Source organism: Chamaea fasciata, unplaced genomic scaffold (assembly GCF_029207755.1).
Source record: "Chamaea fasciata isolate MVZ Bird 193981 ecotype frontalis unplaced genomic scaffold, bChaFas1.0.hap1 SCAF_2, whole genome shotgun sequence".
Lineage (NCBI taxonomy): Eukaryota > Metazoa > Chordata > Aves > Passeriformes > Sylviidae > Chamaea > Chamaea fasciata.
The window spans coordinates 40,451,511-40,473,772 of NW_027094087.1; the positions used below are offsets into that span (position 1 = coordinate 40,451,511).

Here is a 22,262-nt window from a genome sequence, read left to right on the forward strand (position 1 = left end):
GTCACACTTAAATTTAGCCTTCTATAATCAAGTGTCCAACATAAACTACCTCTCCAGTCAGTGTAAAAAAAAAGAACTTCCACCTCTCAGCACCCCTCAGGCTGGGAGGGATTGCTCTCTGAAACTCCTGTATGTCTCACTGTAACTAAGAGCACTAGCTAAGTCTTCTTGCTTAGCTTTGAAATATTTAAAACAGGTTGAAAGCAATCCTAGCTTTAGGAAGGGAAATGCTTTTCCTCATGGACTCCTGGCTCCATGGCAGGGCTCTGTGTATGGTGATGTATGGCAAGAAGAATGAAAAGAAGATGGCAGAAATAATAAAATCAATCAAAATTTTGTATCAAAAGTAAAAACTGTGTTAATTTTTGGTAAGCTAGACAGCCTGATGTTAACTACATACATATGTGGACATCAATATGTTAAATACTGTTCTGTTATTTAAAGAAACACAGATTGTGCTGGAACTGATATCTGCTGACTAGTGCTGAAGTACCTTTACATTTTATATATTTATAAAAGAAACAGCTTTTCTAGCACAATAACAGTACATTCTTTCCAACATCATTGCAGATTTCATTTTCTTAACATGGAAACCAAAAGTTTGTCTTTAAGAAGCGTGCAACTCTCTTTTTATCAGGGTCAAACTCAAATTGCTTTCTTCCACTGAAGAAATAAAGGAAGTCTAGGAAAAAAAAACAAACAGAAAACCAAACCCGAATTAATTATGGTATTGCAGATATAAAGATTAGTACACTTTAACAACATCCTCAAAGAGCTCAAAGCAACCTTTGGATACAATTATGCTGCCAACAGTATCTACTCCCAGGTGTAACCTCTGCAAAACATGGCCCAGCAGCATGGAGACACACTCCACAGCAAACCAGCCATGCACGTGCTCCATCACATGCTTGATGAACCCCACAAGGTCACTCTACAAAAGATGTAGCCTGTGCATTTCCTCAGTTTAAAATATCTGCTTTTACACAGCAGCTGTGCTGAACCTCACCAGGAGGGTGCATTTCCAGCCACCTGTGGGTAGGTACTGCACAGACCAGAGTGTCGGGCAGAGCACAGCAAGGTGGGAGCAGGTACTTGCTTGATGGGTGCTGCCAGATTCTATACAGGGAAGGAGAGGCCCAGCCTGGGCCAGTCACATCCACATTGCCCTCTTGGGAGTGAGGTCTCTCAGTGCGAGACTCATTTAGGAGCAAGTAAGGTTTGCTATGATACAATTAACATGCATGGGTTTGGATGAGCAGCAGATAAGGAGCAAGGAGGTAACTGGGAAGCTGTGACATGTGGCAGCGTGAATATATCCTTGAGTCTAGTCTAGTATTTCCCTGTCTAAGTGACATTCACCCTCCTGCAGGAGGAGCTGGCACTGACTGTTTTATGTCTGAGGGCCAGGATGTGATAGGTATACCTTATGTTGTTGAGATGCCACTGTGTTGAGTGTTCATAGTGTGATGTGCACATCAGCATGAATACAGATACATCTCTCCCTTAGAGCTGGCCTTTTCAGATGTGCAGCTGTCACAAAAGGTGTACCATCACCATTTTTCAAGAGGGTAAAGTGAAGCAAAGGAGTGTTATGTGACTGCTTCAGGGTCTTGTTGGTCATCCTGTGGGTTCTGAGCAGCATGTAGAAGTACCTGGCTCTGCCCAAGCACTTTCAGCCCTATCACATTGAGCATTTCATTTAGATTTTAGCAAGGACCGTTACTCACTTCCATGTTGAAAAACAGCATCAATCTTCCCATTAATTCCTGGAAACACATGTCTTATCAGTAATGGCTTCCTATCCATAGACTGACTTCTTCTATCAAAACTGAGAAACAATATAAACAAACAGGAGTCAGTGAAACCTGCAAACAACTCATGATTACAACTCTCAGCTCATTATCTTCTACCTATCAACAGATAACCAAGTTCATTGAAGATTTTCAGTGCCATTTGGTAGTGTAGAAAGAGACACAATTTGCCATAAATTAATCATTACTTTATTAGCTGTTCTGAATGAATTACTTCTATTTACTCCACCTAAGAGTAACTAATATTGGAACCATCACTATAGAGCTATTTGGTTTGTGTTTTTTTTTTTTTTTTTTTTTTTTTTTTTTTTTTTTTTTCCTAAGAGATCATGCCTAAAGAAGCAATAGTTAGTAGATAATAAAAAGATTTCTTTCATGTTATATCTCTGTAAGAAAGGTTTATCAGGAAAAATCTGGTCTTTTTCTGAAGTTAGAAAGTATTTTAAGTCCATTTAGTTTAGGTACTTATGGTGAGCTATTACATTTTTGGTGAAGTGCAGTTTATTTATCAGTGCTGGAACAAGAAGGCTTGTGAAAGCTTTTTTCCTTCTATAATTTGCTTAGCAGGAGAATTAATGATCAAACTCTTCATCATTCAAGTTACGAGAGCTTGACCTAAAATGTGGAAGTCTGATCTTCTGCTTAAAGTACAGATATGTGGCTGAATAATTACTCTATAATCACTCTAAGTTTTGTTCATCTAAAATAATTCAGGTTATTTACTGCTTCCATTATGGGAGCACCTCCTTCGGCTGTTAGAAATCTATGTCCTGTAAGACAAACTTGAGCAGTAGGGATGGGATTGAAAAGAAATAAATAATAACCATGCACGGCAGATAATTCTTTGCAGTACATGGCATTTATCATCAACTTTATGAAATTATCTGTTAGTCACTGGAAAGTGGGGGACATTCTCCTTTTTACTCCACAGAAACACATTTGATATGTGGATAGTGAACTTCTGCCTGATTTCCTGAGATGAGTTGTGGAGCTATACAATGGCTTTCTAACCATGACAGTGAAATGAAAGCAAACAAACAAATAAACAAATAAACTGTTAAATGAACTAAAAGGAGAACTAAAAGTACTGTTCCACTTTCTTTCAAGTATTTTTTCTCAGCCAGTTGTGACACTGAAAGAGATCACCAAAACTGTCTGACTAATGCATCCTAAATCATGACAGGATATTGATCATGTGCTTATGTTTGCTTCTATTTAGAAAAGTAGCACAGGAAATATTACCTCCAAAACTTGTCTGCTATGAAGTAATATGTTTTCCCCTCAATTTCATTATGAAAAGCAGCATCAATTTTCGTAACATCCCTTGAAAAGCCCAGTGTAGAGATTTTTTGGGGGTATCCAGGAAGTATGGTATCTCCTCTCACAACCCAGAATTCATTCCCTATTAAGAAAAGTTGATAACAACATGTTGTGAGAATCTTCTTCTAGGAATGACACAATCTTTTTAATGAAACCTGATGGTCACTTGAAAATAATCACTGAACTTCAAAATAACTGAAAATAGTTCTAGAGTCCAAAAAAATGAATTGTTCTTAACATTATTTTTTTGAAAATTGAAATTCCATTCTTTCTTCATACTAATGCTAGTATCACTCTTAAATTCAATAGAAAATTTCCCAGAAGAAAAGTAAAGACATTTTTCTTGGCAGGGAAAATTTTCAATGTGGATAGTAACAAAAACAAGATAGATTTTCTTTAATTTGGACAAAAATTTTATTATTTCTGTGACTGAAGCACACCAGTTTATTGGACTAAATTCAGGATTGTGGAATCCTACAGAAAGAGCTTAAATGATTTTGAATTCAGATGCAAATTCTCTAGGCTACTTGGGAAGACAACATGGAAAAGTAAAAAGACAACACTTTACCTTTAAAAATGACCAATTCATCTTTTTCAGGAATTTCATACGCAGCATCGACACCAGGTGGCAGCTGTGGCCAGAATGAAGATACCAACTCAAAATCTGTTGTTCTGACTGCTGGATGTTTGCGCCAAATATGCCTTGTGTAAATATAGAAGAGGTTTTAAATAAAATTGGATGTTCACACACACTAACGCATGAAACCACATCATGGCAACCAGGCCAGTATTTATCTGGTTAAACCCAGCTATGTACCAGAGTTAGTCACACAGCATTCCCTCTAAACTTAAAGACAGTTATTTCCATGGTGGGATTGCTCTCTTCTTGATGCAGACATCTAGAATAGGTCAGATGAGCTGTTTTGTCCAAACACTTATTTCCCCTTACGCAGAAGTGCATCTTAGAGACACCTGTTTCACAAGGCTGATATGCGGTAAGACTTTGGTAACAAAAGCCCAATTTTCCTTTCCTTTTATTGCCATACTAAATCCTCACTACAAGGGGTATTTTGTCTACAAGCAGGTATTTTGTCAGGGCTGGTAAGCCCTCAGCTCTCTCAGAGTAAGGACAGCAAAGAGAGTGTGAAGTGTCCCAGGGTTGGTAATGTGTTTTGCCAAAGCTGAACTCTCCCAGATGCTGAACATTTGGAAATTCCTTACAGCCTGAAGTGAGAAGAGCTGGTGTTTGCAGAGGAGCCATTTTCCCCCACCCTATTGACAGCATCCCCTGTTCCAAAGGTCATCCTCTTTACAGTTATCTCTCTTCATTTCTCCATCACCCTCTTTGTTTTTGTTTTCCATCTATTCTCCTGATTCCTTGTCTTATCTTCCTGTCTAAAAGGGCTGATATTCTAATTAAAGTGTTTTTTTCTCTGCTGTAGGGTATAATTTAAAAACTGACACTCAGGTATTTTACTTTCAGAAGCTGACTTACTTGTCTTTAAAGAACATTATTTCTCCACGGAAAGTGGTGACAGCATCAAACGTTAAATTGGAACTGCAGCTGTTTGGCAGTGCAGGATCTTTTGACTCAGTTGGGTCTTTTATCTCAGTAGATTCCCTTTGATCATTGTTTGTGTTAGGAGATGATCCTAAGAGAAGCAGTGTATGGAAAAAATTCTAGTGTGAACTCATTGAGGTATATCCAGTACACAAAAATGTCATTGAAAAGTATCCAAAGTCTTTGAAATTACAAGAAGTAGTTGATGAAAAATTCTGAATTACCATAGAGGTACTGTATGCCAGTAATATCATCCTGATGAAGGAGTACCAAAGGGTCAAATTTCCTGTAAACTGGATACATCAGAGCACTGGGGTCTTTGGAATGGGAAAGTCCCAGTGAATGGCCGAACTCATGGGCAGCAACATAAAACAGGTTCGTGCCTGTTGAAAACATCAAATAAAGCACGTAATAGGAGAGCTGTGTCTTTTTATTTGTCCTGAATAACATGAAGGGCATAAGGTAGGTCAGAAGCTTTCAGAACTGCATGCCCAAGAAAATGAACTTCTTGTGGGAAATTCATTTGGAGATGAAATACTGACCAGAAGTAAAAATAATGGAATCATTACAGCAGAATGCAAGGAAATAGCCTGTAGATCTTGCAGAATTCAGTGTGGAAGAAGGATCCCAGGCCAGTACAAGTGAGGTAACTGTGCAGGAAGCGGTTTGAGGAGTGGGAAGAAGTGGGGCCCACTTACAAATAAAGCTCCCAGCAGTGCATGGCAGAAGCTGAGCTGGGGCCTTAACTTCTTAAACCAGAGGCTCAGAGGCTTTTTATAGCTATGCAAACCATTTGCTGCTTCAAATCAGTGGCAATTTAAACACTTGTTAAGGAAGAGAGGGGACAGACACTGCACCCTTGATTCCATGTGCAACTTGCTTCAGGAAGGTCTTGGGGAAGGAGAACTTAATTACCTACCCTCTGTGCTTTTGGTCCACGTTTCGTCCTCATCAAAGTGAGCATCTCCACCCAAGTCCTTGCCAGGTGCATAGGCATGGGCAAGAGAGCCTCCTGGGCCATCAAAGGGGATGAAGTCATTGTGACCTGAGGAGCAAACCCCAAACACAGCTGACTGGGGGGTCATGCACGCACTGAGCAGCACATAGCAGGTAGATCCAGTGAACTACCAGCAGCTCCCTAAATTTTCTTCCTCTTTCTCTTCATCTGCCTCTATGCCCTGCCCCAAAGTCTGTCAAGAGTTGTGACCATAGCACCTAAAGCAAGAACTGTATTTTTCTGTCTGCTTGTTCAACTGGACATTGATCTCCACATGTGTTATGTATGGGAGAAGTCACTCCAGGTCAACTGCTCCATATAGGCAGTAACTTGGCAATAACTCATAATGGTAGCATAGATATTTACCTCTGGCTGCAAAGGAGATCAGTATGTCTGCATCACCTCTGTCCTTCTTGATGAATCTCAGTGGGGTCACACTGCTCCAAACACTTAGTGCTTTTTTGATGGCTGCATTGACATCTGCTGGGCGCAGGTCTGGTGTGTAGTTTACTATCCTTCAGAATGCAGGAGAGAACAAGTTGTGTTGTTATCACTCACCCTCTACTTCACACTGTCTTGACATGAAGAATTCCATTGTGATTACCTGTATGTCAGGACTTGTTTTGTCCATTTTGGTTCTCCTGCAAAGACGGAAAACCCGGCTACATCAGGGAATCCACAGCGGCGTTTCTGTACCAAGTCCAAAGTGCCAGAATCCATTTTCCCTGTCACCTCCAGCCCAAAGAATTCCTGCATTTCTTTTAGTTTTTGGGTCATTGCATTATTATTTTTCCAAACAAAAGATTCCCCATCTTTCTTAAAGCCATAGTAATTTTCCAGGTACTTCTAATGAAAAAAAAAAAAACCAAACAAAACCCAAGACTTAGAACAATCATTGATGTTTGCTTTTAAAGCTTGTAAGACATTAAACAAACACCACTCAGGCATGTGCCTTTGCTACTTTTCTTTCTATTCTATGTCAGCATGGATAATAGTTTGTTAAAGCCGATATGAATATTTCTCTCTTAATGGTAGTTTTTTACATTGTATTATCACTATAAATATTTTGTAGTTATCAAAATACATTCAAAATTAGCATTTGTTTAAAATATTATTTTCTGATAATGTACCCTCCACTTACCATTCCCCCAAGGTTACCTAGAGTCCTTTAGAGGAAGTAATTTGACATACATAACTGAGTATAAAATTTCAGTAGTTGTATCCCATTTGCCCACATTATAGACAGTAATATTTCAGAAAAATATACTATACTTACTCCATGAAGAGTTGTGTTTCATAATGTCAGAAGTCACGTAAATAACCACATTTCCACCTGAACTACAAACCCACCCTAGACAGACTCAGGAGTTTAATTATTTTTAGAATTAACACTGAGTGAATGTATCGTTGGATTTAACTGATCTCTAAAAAGTAAAATAAGATAGTGCTTATGTAGCCTTTATCATCACACATCCATTTTGAGAAATATTCAAACAGTTATTTATTCTTCTTGCTTTTTGGCTGCTCTGTACTAGTTACACAGACTGCCATGGATGCTACAACAGTAGCTAAACTTCTCTACCTTCCTCACCTGGATAAGCTCCGTGCCTTCTTCCTTTGTCTGCCTTGTATTTGCAGGAAAAGCACAAGAAAGTGCTGCACATGATAATAGGAGAAATGGGAGATTTCCCATTCTCATTTTCACTAGCCTTTATATAAGTCTTTTTTGTAGTCTGCCACACAACTGCTTCACCTTTATATAGTTTTTTGGGTTTTTTTTGCTCTATAAAGCTTTCCAATCCCTGACTCATTGATTCTCACAATGCCTAGTTAGCAACAGAACATGCAAAACAAGAGTTTTACCATAAAACAAATCAGTGCTGTCTTTCATCCGGCTCCACCCTTGTGCAGGTTTTGCAACATGGAAATATGATTAATGAGAAGATAATAGACCTGTAGTTCTTTTTAATGACCTTATTAACCTTTTAATTGTTAAAATGTAGTCTTACTCCCCAAAACTTAAAGCATGTCTCTTTAATGCTTTCCATTTAAAGATACTATTGATTTCAGAATGGTTGTTGAAGTGCCTAAAGGGATAAATATTCACAGAATGTTACAGGACTGTAGACTACAAACAGAAAATTAGTTTTCTAGGATTTTTTTCCAGAGGGGTTTACATCTTTTCTTTTGGAGGCTATTATGATGCCACCATCTTTCTCTTTGGTAGAGTCTTGTCACTGCTATAAGTCCTTGCTTGATGAAGCAATGTGTGGTTTATGCAATTTTTTCAAAACAGTTTGCACTTGGATGAAACAATCTTCTTTTTCTGCAGGAAAATGTGAAATTAACACAAATAAATGAAAGCACTTTTCTAAGCATATATAAAAATTGTAAAAATTGAGCCAAGATGTTTCATGGTAGTTTTATTCAGCAGTTTTTCTACTGTCCTCAGACAATTGCCCAAAGACTTTATTTCACGTTCTCCTTCTTTGATACTTACTAAAAGGTTTTAAAAAGCACTGAGATTTTATGAATCAAACTCTTTGATGGCTGTCCTTGCCAGAGAGAGGTTGCTCTGTCCTACGTTTCTGCTATTGGTGATAAGAACTGCTGAGATTCAACAGCTGGCCCACTCTAGATTGGGTCCACTTTTCCTCCATGCCCAATCACACCCTCCGTGCACTGCCACAAATGAGGACAAAGCTGTGGGGATGGGAGTCCTGAAGAGAGATATCTGCTGCCATTAAAGACAGCCTTACGTATTCGAGACTTCTGTGTGGGGCTTACACAGGATTCTGGGCAAGCCTGCAGCTCTGAGGAGCAGGTAAGACTTTGAATGTGCAAAGAGATAAACCCCCTTCCACAGAGCTGCCAGGATAATAGAGATGTGAGAGTTTATAAATAAATTGTACACTTGAGGTATTAGCTGAAATTATCTCCTGCTGAAGAGCACTGTGCTGGTACCAGAAGGAACCCCAGAGCACAGCATGCCTGTGACCATCCACAGGCAGGACATGAGGGATTGCTAGGTCTGGGCAGCTGAAAGAGCAAGGCAAGGCTGGTGAGACTCCACAAGGGTTATCTGGTCACTGAGGACTGAACTCCTACCCTAAGAGTAGACATCTACCTGAGGCATTTCCTTTAGGGAGAAAACCCCTCCCTAGTCCTGGAAGGAGATGGACAGGGAATGACCCAGAAATGGACCAGCTGAGCCAAGGGGAAGCAGTCCCCTGAGGGTGCTTTTGGTAATGACTCCAATTTGAGGTGTACCAGAGTGGGTGAGATGAATCCAAAAGTTGGCGCAGAGTTCTCCTGTGATGTTTACACATCAACAGCACCCCTCTGCAGAAATAGCTTCTGGTACTTACAGCCCCTTACAGCCTTCCAATTCTTTCTTCCCTTCCCTCAATGTCTCCATGTGTACTGGAAGGAAGAACTTTAGAGCTCATAAGTCTTAAATTTTCATAACTCATCTTTCTCTCTAATGAGAAGTCTACTAAAAGGGATCAAAACCATCTAGGAAGGTATTAATGAAATTTATATAGTTGACTGACGATCAGCTTTCTCAAGTACATACTTTTGCTATTCTGTCAACCTCTTTCTCACTTTCTTGATACTATTCCCCATTTCTCTCAAGAGATCAATCACCTAGAATATGCTTTGTAAAAAAAATTCCATTATCAGAGACCTTCTTTGATGTTGCTCTTTGAGGTGACTTTATCCAGAAGTAATACAATATATAATGCCAATCTCTGGTTTTAGCTTAACAAAGTCAGTGTGAAAATTGCAACGTTCTCCTTTTTACAATCTGTAAAATTGTCTGGGAAAGCTCCTAGGATTGTCCTTATCTCTTCCTCTTCGGGAATTAATCTTCTGCCTTGGATGCATTCCCATAGTCCCACCCAAAGATGTATAACACAAGATAAAATATGTTTATTGCTATTATTATTATTAGCCTTAACACAAAGGTTATTGCTAATTCACAGTTCATATATTTTAAAATTAATGAAAAATGTAGTACAGAGGAAAGAGGCTCTCATAGAGCCTCAATAGGATGAAACTAAGTTGGCTGGTTGTGCAAAGCCAAGAGCTTAATTACTCAGGCCTTGAACCTTCTCCTCTCTGCTGCCTTATGTACCCTCAGTGTCCTGGCCAGGCTGAACTCTTGTAGCAGTGCAGGACCCCTGGCCAAAACCTGGGAGAGCAGGTCTGTGCAGGGGAAACTTCTGAGCTGTAAAACTGCAACTTCAGCCTGTGCTGCCATGAACATTGCTTAATTCAGTGCCTTTGGCACCTCCTTCCTGGCTGTGCTGCAAACCCTCAGACCTGGCAGCACAAACCAAGCCTCAAAAATATCCTATTGCTGACAAAGATGAGTGTGTGACCTACTTCTGGCTTTTATATAACAGTTGTGGGTCTCCAGAACGGTAATGCTGATTTCCTGGCAACATTGAGTGTTCCAGTTCTCGTCAGCTTGCACACGGGTCACCCTTTCTCTCTGCCAGTGAAGTCATTAAGGGACTTTTGCCTGAGATTTCATGTGCAAGGGATTGGGTCTAGGTCAACTGTTGTGCAGTCAAGAATTTTAGATGTAACAGGTTATATTTTGTGACTCTAATTTGCATGTCTGCGCTTGGATTCCAAGGAAAGTTCCTATTCATACACGACAAGTACTTGGAATTACGTTTATGGATAAATTTCCCCTGCTGGCGACCAAAAGACCTTTAATTCCCACAATAATTTATGAGTTATAACAAAATCATGGTTACAAGAAACCTTCTCTTGTTCACTGAGTATAGAACAGGCAGCTCCAGCATTCCTGCTTCTGAAGTTTCCAACGTCATCTGAGCTACATCTTTCATTTGCCAGGAATTTCATTGCTTTTCCCAAAATGAAAGTAGTGTTGTTTCATTTCAAAATTTAAGAAATTAACGAAGCAGAAATACAGATAGAAATTCCGTGATTAACACATTTCACTAGTCCCCTTGTCTATGTGAAACCCATAGCGTGTTGTCATCCATTTCTCCTCCAGGCTACACTTGCTACATTTTTTCTTCACAGCTAAGTAAGTATCACTCATTTTTCAGATATTGTGAGTTTGAGCTAATTAATACCCAAAGGTGGAGGGAGTATTTTAATTTCACTGTTTACTAGATGCCATAACTAAAAAAGTAGTACAAATCTTATGCAGGAGAAATACTTTAACCTAATGTGAGTCATTGTAAACATCAACAGTGTTCTGCTTCACTGTTGTTGAAATGCTCCCTCTGGTTCCTCCTCAACCATTTTCAAGTCTCAGTCAGCAACCAGAGCCTAAAGGTCTGATTTCTGAAAGTAGCCTTCACATACAAGAAGACATCTATTTAAGATATCAAAGTATGTAGGAATTTTTAAAAACAGAGGGAATTAACTCCATTACTTAAACACAAATAGTACGCACAAGCCTAGAGGCATCTGAAGTCCTCGGACTGAAGTTTGTTCAGGATAGGCTATGTACAGAGCAAGAGCTATTGAGAAAGACTCTGGGAGATGTTGGGGCAACATCAGTTTTCCTGTGCCTCTGCCCTGCCTGGACTCCTGCCAGGTGAGCTCAGGCACTTCTCAGTCCATGACTTCACCATGGTGAACCACTGCCCTTGAGGCAATGCTGAGCTGTTGTGTCCCTACTTGACACAACAGTAAGGGACTGTTGTTAAAGTGAAAAGTAACTTTTAAGACATGGCCTGTTTTGTAATGTAGGTTGTTTTTAAACCTGGACGTAGAGAGGTACTTAGAGCATATCTAGCATGGCACAAAACATGCATGAGGAGAACATGGCAGAGATGAGATATTCCAAGATCATAAAATTATAGAATTGGGGTAGAAAGGACCTTAAGCATAACCCAGTTCCAGCCCACCTGTGACAGGCTGGGACACTTTCCACTATACCAGGTGGCTGAAAGCCCAATCCAACCCAGCATCATCTCTACTGCCTTTCTTTGATTTTGTCTGTGAACACAGTGGGAAGTCGGGCTGGTGGGTGCATTGGGAGACAAATGGCCTGATGCTCCTCTGGCCCTGATGGATGAGGGGACAGGTGGTAGTATGGCTTTGATCACATGCCTGAGGCAACTGCCCTGTGCAGAAAACCAGGAACAAATCTTACCTCTGCCAAATGGATTTGAGCTGTGGTAGCTGGAATGCTGTCCTTGTCAGCTATTCCCACCCTCTCTTTTGCCTTTTCCAATTCCACTAGGGGAAGAGTAATTACAATAGAGAAAGAGTCAACTTCCTTGTGCAATCACATCATCAGAGCAATGTTGTAAAAGATGGGATCAAGTCCCTTCAAAGAGAGGATGGACTACAGCCAAACTGTCTTTCAGCCTTAGGAGTGTTTAAATTCACTGAGCTATTGCCCTCTGAGAGGGACCCAGAAAAGGAGCATGGAAGAAGCAGATGTGCTTTTCTGTGTCTCGCCACTCCTCCTCTGGAGGATTCATCTGTGGTAGTTAGATAAAAACCCTTGGCTTTTTTTCTCTTATCATTTTGGTCTATTTGCTCTGGGAAATGGTTCTTGTTTCTGGTTTGTTACTGAGCATAGTGAGGTGGACTGCCAGCCTTCACTCCTTTTCCATGGCACATGGTTATAGTTCAGGAGGGCTAATCCACTGACTCCCTGTGACCCTGTGATCATATCTCCATTACCTCCCATCCTGCCTGCATACTACCTCCATCCCCAAACTGGACACTAACCCTTCTCTCTGGTTGCTCATGTCCTGCTGTACCAATGACTCTATCCATTAAAACCATCCTCAGTGGCACTGGTGCACCGGTCCTCTCAGCCCACTACCATGTCCCCAACCCTACCCTGACCCCTGTGCCCTGTGCCCTGTGCCAGGGGTCATGGCAGGTGAGGACATAGACTCCAGTCTCTCCCTTCACACACTCTTGTGTAGGATGTCCTCTTACCTTTTATGCCTCCCTTACATTGCTCCTGAGTGTCTTGTTTCCCTCCTTTGTCACCTGGGTACTTTCTAACTGCTTGCAAGGACTGCCCCTCTACTTTTCTTTGACTTTAGCCCCACAGTCACTGAGCCCTGCTGAAAATGCTGATGGGTCCTTGTGCCATTCTGGCTTATGTGTGGTTGTAGGAGGTGCCTTGTCTCCAGTGGATTGAATCAGAACAGAAGAATTGCTAAACTGAAGCAAAATACTTTATTACTCAAAAACAACTTGATTAATAAATAGTTGGAGAACAAAATAAATTAAAACTGTACATTAGGTTTTACACTTTAAGGTTTTAAATTAGAATTGCCAAAGGCCATCATTTCAGACTCAGATGCACAGGAACAGCTGAATAATACTGTTAAAAATCAAGAAACATGAAAAACTTTCTGGCACAAATATACTTCTGCAGCATCACTTAATATTTCTAGCAATTAAACCAGCTGTTGCTTTTCATTATACGGATGAGTTTCTTTCTCTTGATGTCAACTTCATACTGGCTTGATCCATGGAAAAAGTAGAAATATCCTAGAATTAGAAAAAAAATTTGACAAATTAATATTTCATTTTTATATACCTATGGTTACATGCTCACTCTTTCCTTATGTGAGTTGAAAAGAAAAACCAAAAATTTAATATATGTATTGAAACATAATTTTTTGGCTTTGATAGGTGGTCTTTGGGGTTTTAAAAAATTACATTCTAATTAATTTACCATTTTTCTGAAGGGCAGCATCAACTGGATGGCCGATGCCTTGGAAGTCAGCAGCTATTTTTCTTGGATAGCCTCTTTCCATTGATTGGGTGTTTTCATTGAAACTAAATAAAGAAATTGCATGGAAGCAGAAAATAAGCATGTGACATTCAACGTTGAAACCAGATGGATTTTTTACAAAATATGCCTACGGTCAGTTGAAAATCCAGCACCTGGGATCTGTCACCTCATAGAACTCTATAAATCCTGGCTGTGTGAATATTTACATCTTTAGTAGCCTAGGTAAGTCTGTTTTCAGAATATCAGATTAGAACCTTTACTTTCATTCCCTGAGACTGACAATAAGGCTGAACAGGGCTCATACTGAATAATAATCTTAAATCCTTGTTCAAACATAATTATTTTAATTTTACAACACACAATGTATGAAGTGACCCCATAAGAGAAATTCAAACTTCAGGTGCAATAACACTCTTTCAAGATAGTGTTACTGACTAATTATTAGGCTAAGATAACTGCTTAGCTGAACTGTTTCTTAAGACGTGAATTTTTTTAGTATTAAATTTTAATAATAATTTTAAAATTTAAATTAATTTTAATATTAAATTCTAATATTAAAATATTTTTATCTCCTTCTATAACTTTCTTGATTTGCCATTTAAAAATTTCACAGAGCATTTCTGCTTCTAAGTAACTACTGAATCAATACCTGACATGAGGACAAAGTCTACTCGATTTACATTTTTATACAAATTATAACATATTATATATTTATACTAGCTCACACTGCTTCTTAATGAATAAACAAAACTCATTTGCCCCTTAGTCACAGCCTGGTAAGAATAACTGAACACTCAGGTGTAACAGACTTTGTTTTATGAAAAGACCTGAGTAATTGAGTTTCAGCTTTTAGCAACTGTGAAGGCTGACAAAAAGAGGACGTGAACTTCCTGTACATATAATTGTATCACTTGATTAAAAAAAGCTGTTTTGATAATCTCTTGAACAAAAGAGAGAAGAAACTTACCTCCAGTACCTGTTGCCAACAAAGAAATAGGTTCTCTTGGTACTTTGGTCATGGACTGCTGCATCGATTTTCCTGACACTGGTGGGGAAGCCCAGGTTCTGAATGAGCTTGGGGAACCCTGACTCTATCCTGTAGCCACTGACAGCCCAGTACTGGTCATCTACAGGAAAACAGAAAAAGTTGTAAGGATTCTTGAGGAGTCTGATCTCCTTTTTGTCAAAGCCCCACTCCTTTCTGTGTAGTAAATGCCACCAAACAGCACAGGTGTCCAGCTGAAAGCATTACCCACTTAGGGAGCACAGAAGTTTGAATATCTCACAGCTGTTGGATTTTCTATTTCTTATAGTCTTTAAGACTACTATATACTAAATAATTAAAAATCAATATATTTTTTAGGTGTGTTTGTCATCTTTAAAAATGTATTTAGATAATGTAATGTAGCTATCAATTTTGTCTCAGCTATGGTCTTCCCTCTCAGTAACCAAAGGAAGTCTGTATAGGACCATTGTGAAGCAGCATTAGTTAATAGCAGTAACATAATTTGCAAAATTTAAATGGATTTAAATATTAAGAATGTCCTCTATTAGTGGTAGTACTAGTATTAATGTGAATATTAGCATAATATTCCTTCCATTATGATTAAATGACAGTAGCAGTATTGCTATAACTTCATGTATGCATAAAAAACTGATGGAGATGTAAGAGAAGTACCTTTAAAAAATAGCACTCGATCCCTCTTGTCAACCTCATACGCAGCATCAAAGCCAGCTATCAGTGACGGCCAGAAGGAGGAGATAGTGTCGTGCTCAATTTCTGAGAAATATGGACTTTTGCGCCAGACATAGCTGATAGGAACAAAACCAGCAGTGCTTCATTGTCTGTACTTCATTAGGAGATCAAGGGCCAATAAATGTACTTTAAATCCTACTGTCTGGATGCTGGAGGCAGTGCTCCCTGTGAGGCAGAGATACCTCCCCTTTTGGGGCGCAGCCCTTCACTGTGCCCTGCTGAGCAAGACCTGCTGTTTGCTCTCACCAGGCTGGATGTGCCCAGCAAACAACACATCACAGCACAGTATCAGAGCATGCCCCAAACAAGGACACCCTGTAACAGCAGGGGCTCCCCCTAGACATTACTGGGCAGTTGGTCAAGCACAGAATCCTAGTTCAGAGTGATGCTAAAAGTCACCAGTGACATTTTCCACAGCTCCCTGGCCCACACACAAGATGGTGCGATGAGAACCATGCTGCGTGTGAAGCATCTGCAGGCTGAGGAGCCACACTGGAATTATTCAGCCTTGCACAATTTTAGTAGACATGGATAATGATGTATGATGGATTAAACATGATACTCGCTTGTCAGTAAACTGTGTTACTCACCTAGCCCAAGTGGGCTAGTAAAATTTTTCAAAGTTGCCTTAACACTTACAGAAAGAAATATTTTCCTTTGTAACCAAGAGAGGATAAATTCCTTGAACTGAACTTTATGCACTGAACTTTATGCTTTGCCTTTGTGAGTCTCACAAAAAGATGTTGCTGGAAATAAAAGCACTCACCTGCCTTTGAAGAACAGCGTTTCCCCACGAAGAGTAGTGATAGCATCAAAAGTCAGGTGAGGATCACAGTCATCTGGTCTTTGGGGTGGCTTGGAGGGTGTCATTTCTGTTGGTTCTTCCCTGGGGGACATTGGAGTTGGTACTTCTGCAGGTACCATTTCAGTTGGCTCTTGTGGAGGAAAAGCTTTTGTTGGAAGTGCCTCAGATTCCTTGGGGGGTCCTTTGAAAAATAAAAAAGTGTGGGATTGGAAGGTGGATCAGAGCAGTTCATGTCACAGCATTTCAGGCTGTACCATGTGAAGTCAAATGTCTAGGCAGCTGTGCACATAACCACCCTTTTGTGGAAGATAAGAGGGTTTAATGCTACAGACATGGCCTGTTCCTCTGGTGTCATTGGGGAAAGGCTCTTGGATCTTTTGACTAACTGGAGTTAATACAGTCTACAAGATTCCATTTTGCAGTGTGGACAGTTAGCCATAAAAACCTCAAGAGGTTTGCCCAAATATAATAGCAGGAAATTAAACCTCAGTATCTTGTAGTAAGAAGTTCAGTACATTTTACCTGTTGGGTAAAATTAATTATAAATTATTATCCACCATTCACCAGAAAATCATGCTTCTTGCTTACCATAGAGGGCTTGAATGCCATCAATGTCATCCTGATGAAGCTGGTAGTTCCTTGTATCCACGGCCATATATATAGGATACATCAAAGCACCGAAAACGTTGGAATGACTGAGACCCAGTGAGTGGCCCAACTCATGAGCAGCAACGAGAAATAAGTTGTACCCTAAAAAGGATCCAGCACAAAGAACAGAAGCTAAATAAATTTTTTGCATGACAGCAGGATGCAGGCGCCATTCTATCATGTGAGATGCATCATTCACAGTCTTAAAGAAATGTCAGAATCTAACTATGTCCAAGTAAGAGCTCTTTGGCCTGCTGGAGAAGAAATGAGTTTTGAATTATGGGCAGTGATTTCTCACTGGAAAACCACTCTGGGAATAGTTTTTGCCCATGTTGCAGAAATTTTCCAATTGCAATAAAGAATCAAGATTTCTTTAATATCAATAACAATTGAAAAGCAGGTGAGAAGCTTTTAGTCACCTGACCATATTTTGGGAAGAGTAAATGTCATAGAATTTGCCTGGTAACTACCTCACAAAACCACTAACACGTAACGTAATCCCTGGACACTGCTGGAAAACAGAACATTTCACTGTTATATTTAATTTTATTCACCAATAAATTCAAAGATTTTTCCTTTCTAGAAGTTAAAGATGTACATCACTTTAAACCCAAAAAAACCCCAAACCTAGGCAAAGAACCAACCAACCAGCCAAACAAATGTGAGAGTTTATATTATGACTTTTAAGGTCATTATCCAAGGGTGAAAATTCCCTGTCTTTTGACGCCATGATTACCCAACATTGCTATTCCATGCTGACTTAATTTCCTTCATTGGAGCTGTACCTACAGTCTGCATTAATTTCAAGGGACTGTTGTGACTGCATCCCAGACCAAAATATGCAGAACTGTTTTACTAAATTATGCTGACATTTTACATCTCTAAATACTGGAACTACTGCCACTGGATATGTGACTTTTCAGTATCTTGAAGACAACACTTTCTAATAAAATACCAGTCAACACAATATTTAAGTTTGCCTACCACTATAGGTAGTAAATTTGGTCCAGTTTTCATCTTCATCAAAATGGGCATCTCCTCCTATCCCACTGCCAGGGGGGTAGGCATGAGCCAGAGTTCCTCCTGGACCATCAAAGGAATAGAAGTCACCGTGAACTAAAAATAAGGGGGAAAAAATGAATGCGTTTCATTATCTTGGTAAGAAAAAGGGACCAATACTATGATTCCATGGCAATAGAGTCTCCTTACATCCAGCTGCAAAGGAAATCATTATATCTGCTTGACCGCCATAGACCCTGGTGAATCTCAGAGGGGTGACACTGCTCCAGAGCTGGAAGGCTCTTGCAATTGCTTCATCAACATCAGCTTGCAGCATGTCTGGAGTGTAGTTCAAAATCCTGTGAATAAAAGACAAAAGGAATTAGAAGCAAACAGATCACATGTGACTGGGACACATGGTATCTAGGTCAAATATTTTGTTCAGTTGTTACAATTATTTACATGTCTCAAGTGGTTTATTTTCAAAATATTTTTATTACATAACAGATGACGATTTCACAGTTTACTTTCATGTCTTTCAGACACCCTAACATATACTCAGTTGTATTCCTTCTATCCACTGAGTATATTATTTTGTAGGCTATTAGTTAACTAATGTAAACTCCTATTTTGCTATTCCCATCACTATTTCGAAGCCTGAATAGTCCCCACATTCCTGTCCCCTTCATCCTGAATGGAGCTTTTGTATGGAGGAGGACAGAAATAAATAGTAAAGAACCTGTAGACATTACTTCTGCCTAGCATTCACACAGCTTCCCAGTGGTGTGGAGAACAATATGTTTTAGTGTATGTTACCGATAGGTCACATCTTCTTTCTTCCACGTGGGGCTGTGTGGGAAGGTGCTGTATGAACGGACGTCTGGTATTCCACATCTAGGCTGCTTCATCATGTCCAGCGTCTTCTGATTCAGCTCCCCAGTCATCTCCAGCCCAAAGAATGACTGCATCTCTCGTATTTTGTCAGCCATGTGGCTGAGGTCCTTTGCTTTAAACAGGGAATGTTTCTCTTCTTTAAAATCATAGAAGTTTTCAAGATATTTCTGACAGGGAAGAAAAAGCAACAGTTTAGAATACAAAACTTTCTTTACAAATGCAGAGATCTGGTTATAAAATATTCTACATTGCTAATACATCACCCTGTTAATTTTCTCAATAAATTATTTCATCAGTTCTGTCTGTAGTCCTTACCTTAGCAAACTGCATATCTTCTTTTTCCTTTTCTGGAGCCACTGGAAAAGCAGAGGAGCATATAACATACAGTAACTCTAGGTAAAGAAGGATCTTTGTTTTCATCTTTGTCTCTGTCCTACCAGCCCTTGCTAGAAGACCTCTCAATCTTTTTTTCCTCTGTCTAAGATTCACCAGTGTTCCACTATTTATATCAGCGCTGTGCTTGCTAAAGTCAATAATGGTATGACTCAGCTTATAACATCCTCTGATTTTCCACAGAAAGAGAGAAAACAAACTTGGATTTAGAAGCAAGCAAGCACACGACAGTTTACCTTGCTCAAAATCCCCTGATTTCGCAATCATATTATCGGACAGTGTGTTGATTTTTTCTTCATTCCTACTGTGGGCTGGAGAAAAACTACCCCATTTTTCAGAGGTGCTGAAGTAACCTGTCTCTTTGTGAAGGCCAACAATCTGTTATTCCTCACAGTACTTGAGAAGGGACCTCCAGAATCTGCCTTCAGTTTTCTCAGTGTGGCTGGCATGCCTGATCTCAGCATGCCAGGAAAGAACCCCTTCCTTTAGCCCATCTTGTACCTGATAATTTTAGTGACATAGCCAATTATACAAAAAACTAGTTTCTCTTTTCTTGAACCTGACAGGTCAGCATTGTTCCAGAATCATTATTTGTGCTGCTACCTGGCCCATGTAATCATGGATCCACGGCCTTATCTCCATTCTTCCTCACACCACTAAGTAAAAGTCTCAGTAGAGCACCCCAGATCATATATCCTGGTCTGCATTAGCCAAGGGTGGTTTCATAACCAAAGAAGAAATGGCAGAAATTGCCCTACAAAACTACAAGCAACTTTGGGATAAAGGGTTTTCAGCAGAACCTTTTCATAAACTTCTCCAACCTCAGATGGAGGGTGATGAGGATTTGTGCCCTAGATTCAAAGTTTTCCAGTTTGACAGAAGTCCTATTTTCAGTTCCTGTGTCCTTTTCTGAGAATGGTTCACTTCACTTTATGGAGGGATTGCAGAACTACTGTCACTCGTATGTCTGTTGACTGTCATTTCCGAGACATCCATCTTTGGAAGCAAAATTCTTCTGTGTTGACTTAATACCCACATGCAACTTCAAAAGGAGAAACATGAGCTAAAAATAATCCACTTCTTTTTGAACATGAGAAAAATAAGAAAACAGGAACCACTTCTCCGGTGAGAAAAAACATATTGGAGACTTCATAAAAACAATCCTAGCACCACAGCAGCTGAGCTCTGCAGTCTGCAAGGTGGCCTGGGGAAAGGCATGGCCTCCTTCCAAAGGAAACTGGAGTTGAACAGTCAGGTCACATTGTGTGTGTGACCCAGGTCAGAGCCCAGGTCCCTGAACCACTGAGAGAAGTGGTACAAATGTTTATGGCTAAGGCTGCAGCAGGATGAGAATGGCTTTGCCAATAGCCTACTGCTGCTGTTACAAGGTCCTCATGCTCCTCCCAACATGGCCAGCATTCTTCTGTTTTCCTGTGCCCTTCTGATACCAAGTGTGTCCTTAATAAACCAATTCAGAGGGTTGAAGCTACAGGAAACAGCCCAGAAATATAACCCTAACCTCACTAAAAATAATTTGCTGCTGAAGTTAGCAAATGCACTGGCACCCTAAGGAGTGAGAAGAGCCTCCGTGAAGGAGGGGTGGGATGTCATGGATGGGAATAGGGGTGCAGGAAGGCAGCCAGGAATGATGGGAGGCTAGGACCTCTCTTTCGGCAGCAGCAGGGTTTGTCTCTGCTAGTTATGGAAGAGCTCCTAAACTGCAATTGTAGAGTATGATGTTTGCATTTCCACACAGAAATCCAGACACAAAGCAGGACATTTAAAAAACTGTTTTGTATCTCTGCACCTGGCAGCAACAGCTTGCATATGGCACTTATCCTCTGCTTTCAGCTGAATGTTTTGTAAACACCCTGTTTGCTCCGCCCAGGGGCAAAGCAGTCAGAGCATGAGATGCAGCACACCCAGTTGGCAAACATTTTAGTGAGCCTTTTGGATGTTTAGGAAGCTTTTCTTTCTCAGTGACTTTTGCATGGCTGACAATAGGCATATTACAGCTCCAGCTGTTGGTTTCCCCTTCCAGATCCTGCTGCCTGTGTGCTTGAGCTGAAATTTATGGAGTGGCTGGTGAGCGCTGTGAGGAAGAGCTGTATCTTGCCTTGTGCTTGGCCGCATGAGTGATGCAAATTCACTGCTGAGAGTCTGCATGGCTCTGAGATGTGTGAGCAAGTGTGATACCGACATGTGGATCCAAGAGTTCACTTGCCTTCTTATGCTGAACCCCGAGACAGCAGTCTTAGTATTCAAACTAACATGGGTATTCAACCCTGGATTTAAGTATTGCAGGATAAAAATGTGAGCCATGCTGTGGCTTTAATCAGAAGTTTAAAGTGTTTGAAAATTACATTGCCAGGGAACACAGTGAAGGTTTATGGGCAAAGATGCAGCTCGAATTTGAATGGAGTGAGCTGAGCTGATACCTCTCGTGACACCCTTGCCTAGGTCAATCAGTTGATGAGTTCTCCTTAAGGGGTGCCCAGAATCATCTAACCCTTGACAAGGCATGAAGCAGGTCAGATGCCTGTTTCATGCCTTGGTCCCATAGGTAAGGAGATGCTGCTATTCCCATGCAGTCCTGGGAAGCTGATCTCCCCTGTGCCCTGAAGTCACTTGTTGTCCTTCAGCTGGGTTGGAGACCATGTAGACGTCAGGGGTGGCTTGCCAGCTTATGCAGCAGCAAAGCAGCCAGAATAGATCCAGGAATACTGCTCATTTCTTCCATCAGCTCATCAGCACTCACTCTCATTCAACCCCTATCGCCAGCAGTTAACCACACACTCAGGGACAAGAGTGGGTGCTTTCCCAGGAAGACCTCTGCAGTAGAACAGAGGATTTCACCAAAAGCCTGCCAACATCAAGGCTAGTTTTCCTCCACCACAGAACTGTTTGTCCTCTAGTGTATTTGTATTATCCTGTGGGGTTTAGTCCAAGTGCCAGGGTTTTTAGTGGATTTGTCAAAATTCTACCTGGGAATTTTGCCATTTCTTTTTTTTTTTTTAATCTTGAGATTCCATCCAGAAATGTCATTCCAATTCTGCTTGGCACTTTTGACTTACAGAAAGATGTGGAAGGATACTTAACATAGTCATATAAACAATTGTCATTAATTCCATAAACAACAGCGAATTAAGTCAAAGGAAGCTTGAACTGACACACACTATGATTTCACTTAACGCACACTCTGATTTCACCTCGTAAACTTTTAAGAAGGATCTGTAGATTCTTCTTTTCCATCTCCCCTTCACTGTCACTGTTTCTAAACTCTCTCTCTTTAACCTACTTGTGCCAAAGAAGCAGGATG

General features: G+C 40.3%; 2 protein-coding genes across 2 annotated transcripts; both read right to left on the reverse strand.

The window, feature by feature from the left end:
- Positions 1–581: 581 nt before the first annotated feature.
- Positions 582–7,388, reverse strand: LOC136285911 (stromelysin-1-like). The gene is made up of 10 exons (XM_066177422.1): positions 7,281–7,388; positions 6,294–6,535; positions 6,056–6,204; positions 5,612–5,737; positions 4,917–5,075; positions 4,627–4,783; positions 3,700–3,833; positions 3,054–3,213; positions 1,728–1,828; positions 582–682 (listed from the first exon to the last, which is right to left on the reverse strand). The coding sequence occupies exons 1-10, from the start codon at positions 7,386–7,388 to the stop codon at positions 582–584; spliced, it is 1,437 nt and encodes a 478-aa protein (XP_066033519.1).
- Positions 7,389–12,923: 5,535 nt separating this feature from the next.
- LOC136285912 (stromelysin-1-like) lies at positions 12,924–18,970 on the reverse strand. The gene is made up of 10 exons (XM_066177423.1): positions 18,866–18,970; positions 18,473–18,717; positions 17,867–18,015; positions 17,642–17,773; positions 16,598–16,759; positions 15,971–16,190; positions 15,127–15,260; positions 14,416–14,575; positions 13,389–13,492; positions 12,924–13,201 (listed from the first exon to the last, which is right to left on the reverse strand). The coding sequence occupies exons 1-10, from the start codon at positions 18,968–18,970 to the stop codon at positions 13,101–13,103; spliced, it is 1,512 nt and encodes a 503-aa protein (XP_066033520.1). The 3' UTR covers positions 12,924–13,100.
- Positions 18,971–22,262: the final 3,292 nt, after the last annotated feature.

Coding starts and splice junctions, on each gene's coding strand:
- LOC136285911 (XM_066177422.1), bottom strand. CDS start 7,388: ATGAGAATGGGAAATCTCCCATTTCTCCTATTATCATGTGCAGCACTT. Junction 6,205..6,293: donor AAACAAGTCCTGACATACAG/GTAATCACAATG, acceptor TGCATTCTGAAG/GATAGTAAACTACACACCAG. Junction 3,214..3,699: donor TGAATTGGTCATTTTTAAAG/GTAAAGTGTTGT, acceptor TTTTCTTAATAG/GGAATGAATTCTGGGTTGTG.
- LOC136285912 (XM_066177423.1), bottom strand. CDS start 18,970: ATGAAAACAAAGATCCTTCTTTACCTAGAGTTACTGTATGTTATATGC. Junction 18,718..18,865: donor AAGATATGCAGTTTGCTAAG/GTAAGGACTACA, acceptor CTTCCCTGTCAG/AAATATCTTGAAAACTTCTA. Junction 18,016..18,472: donor AAAGAAGATGTGACCTATCG/GTAACATACACT, acceptor TTTTATTCACAG/GATTTTGAACTACACTCCAG.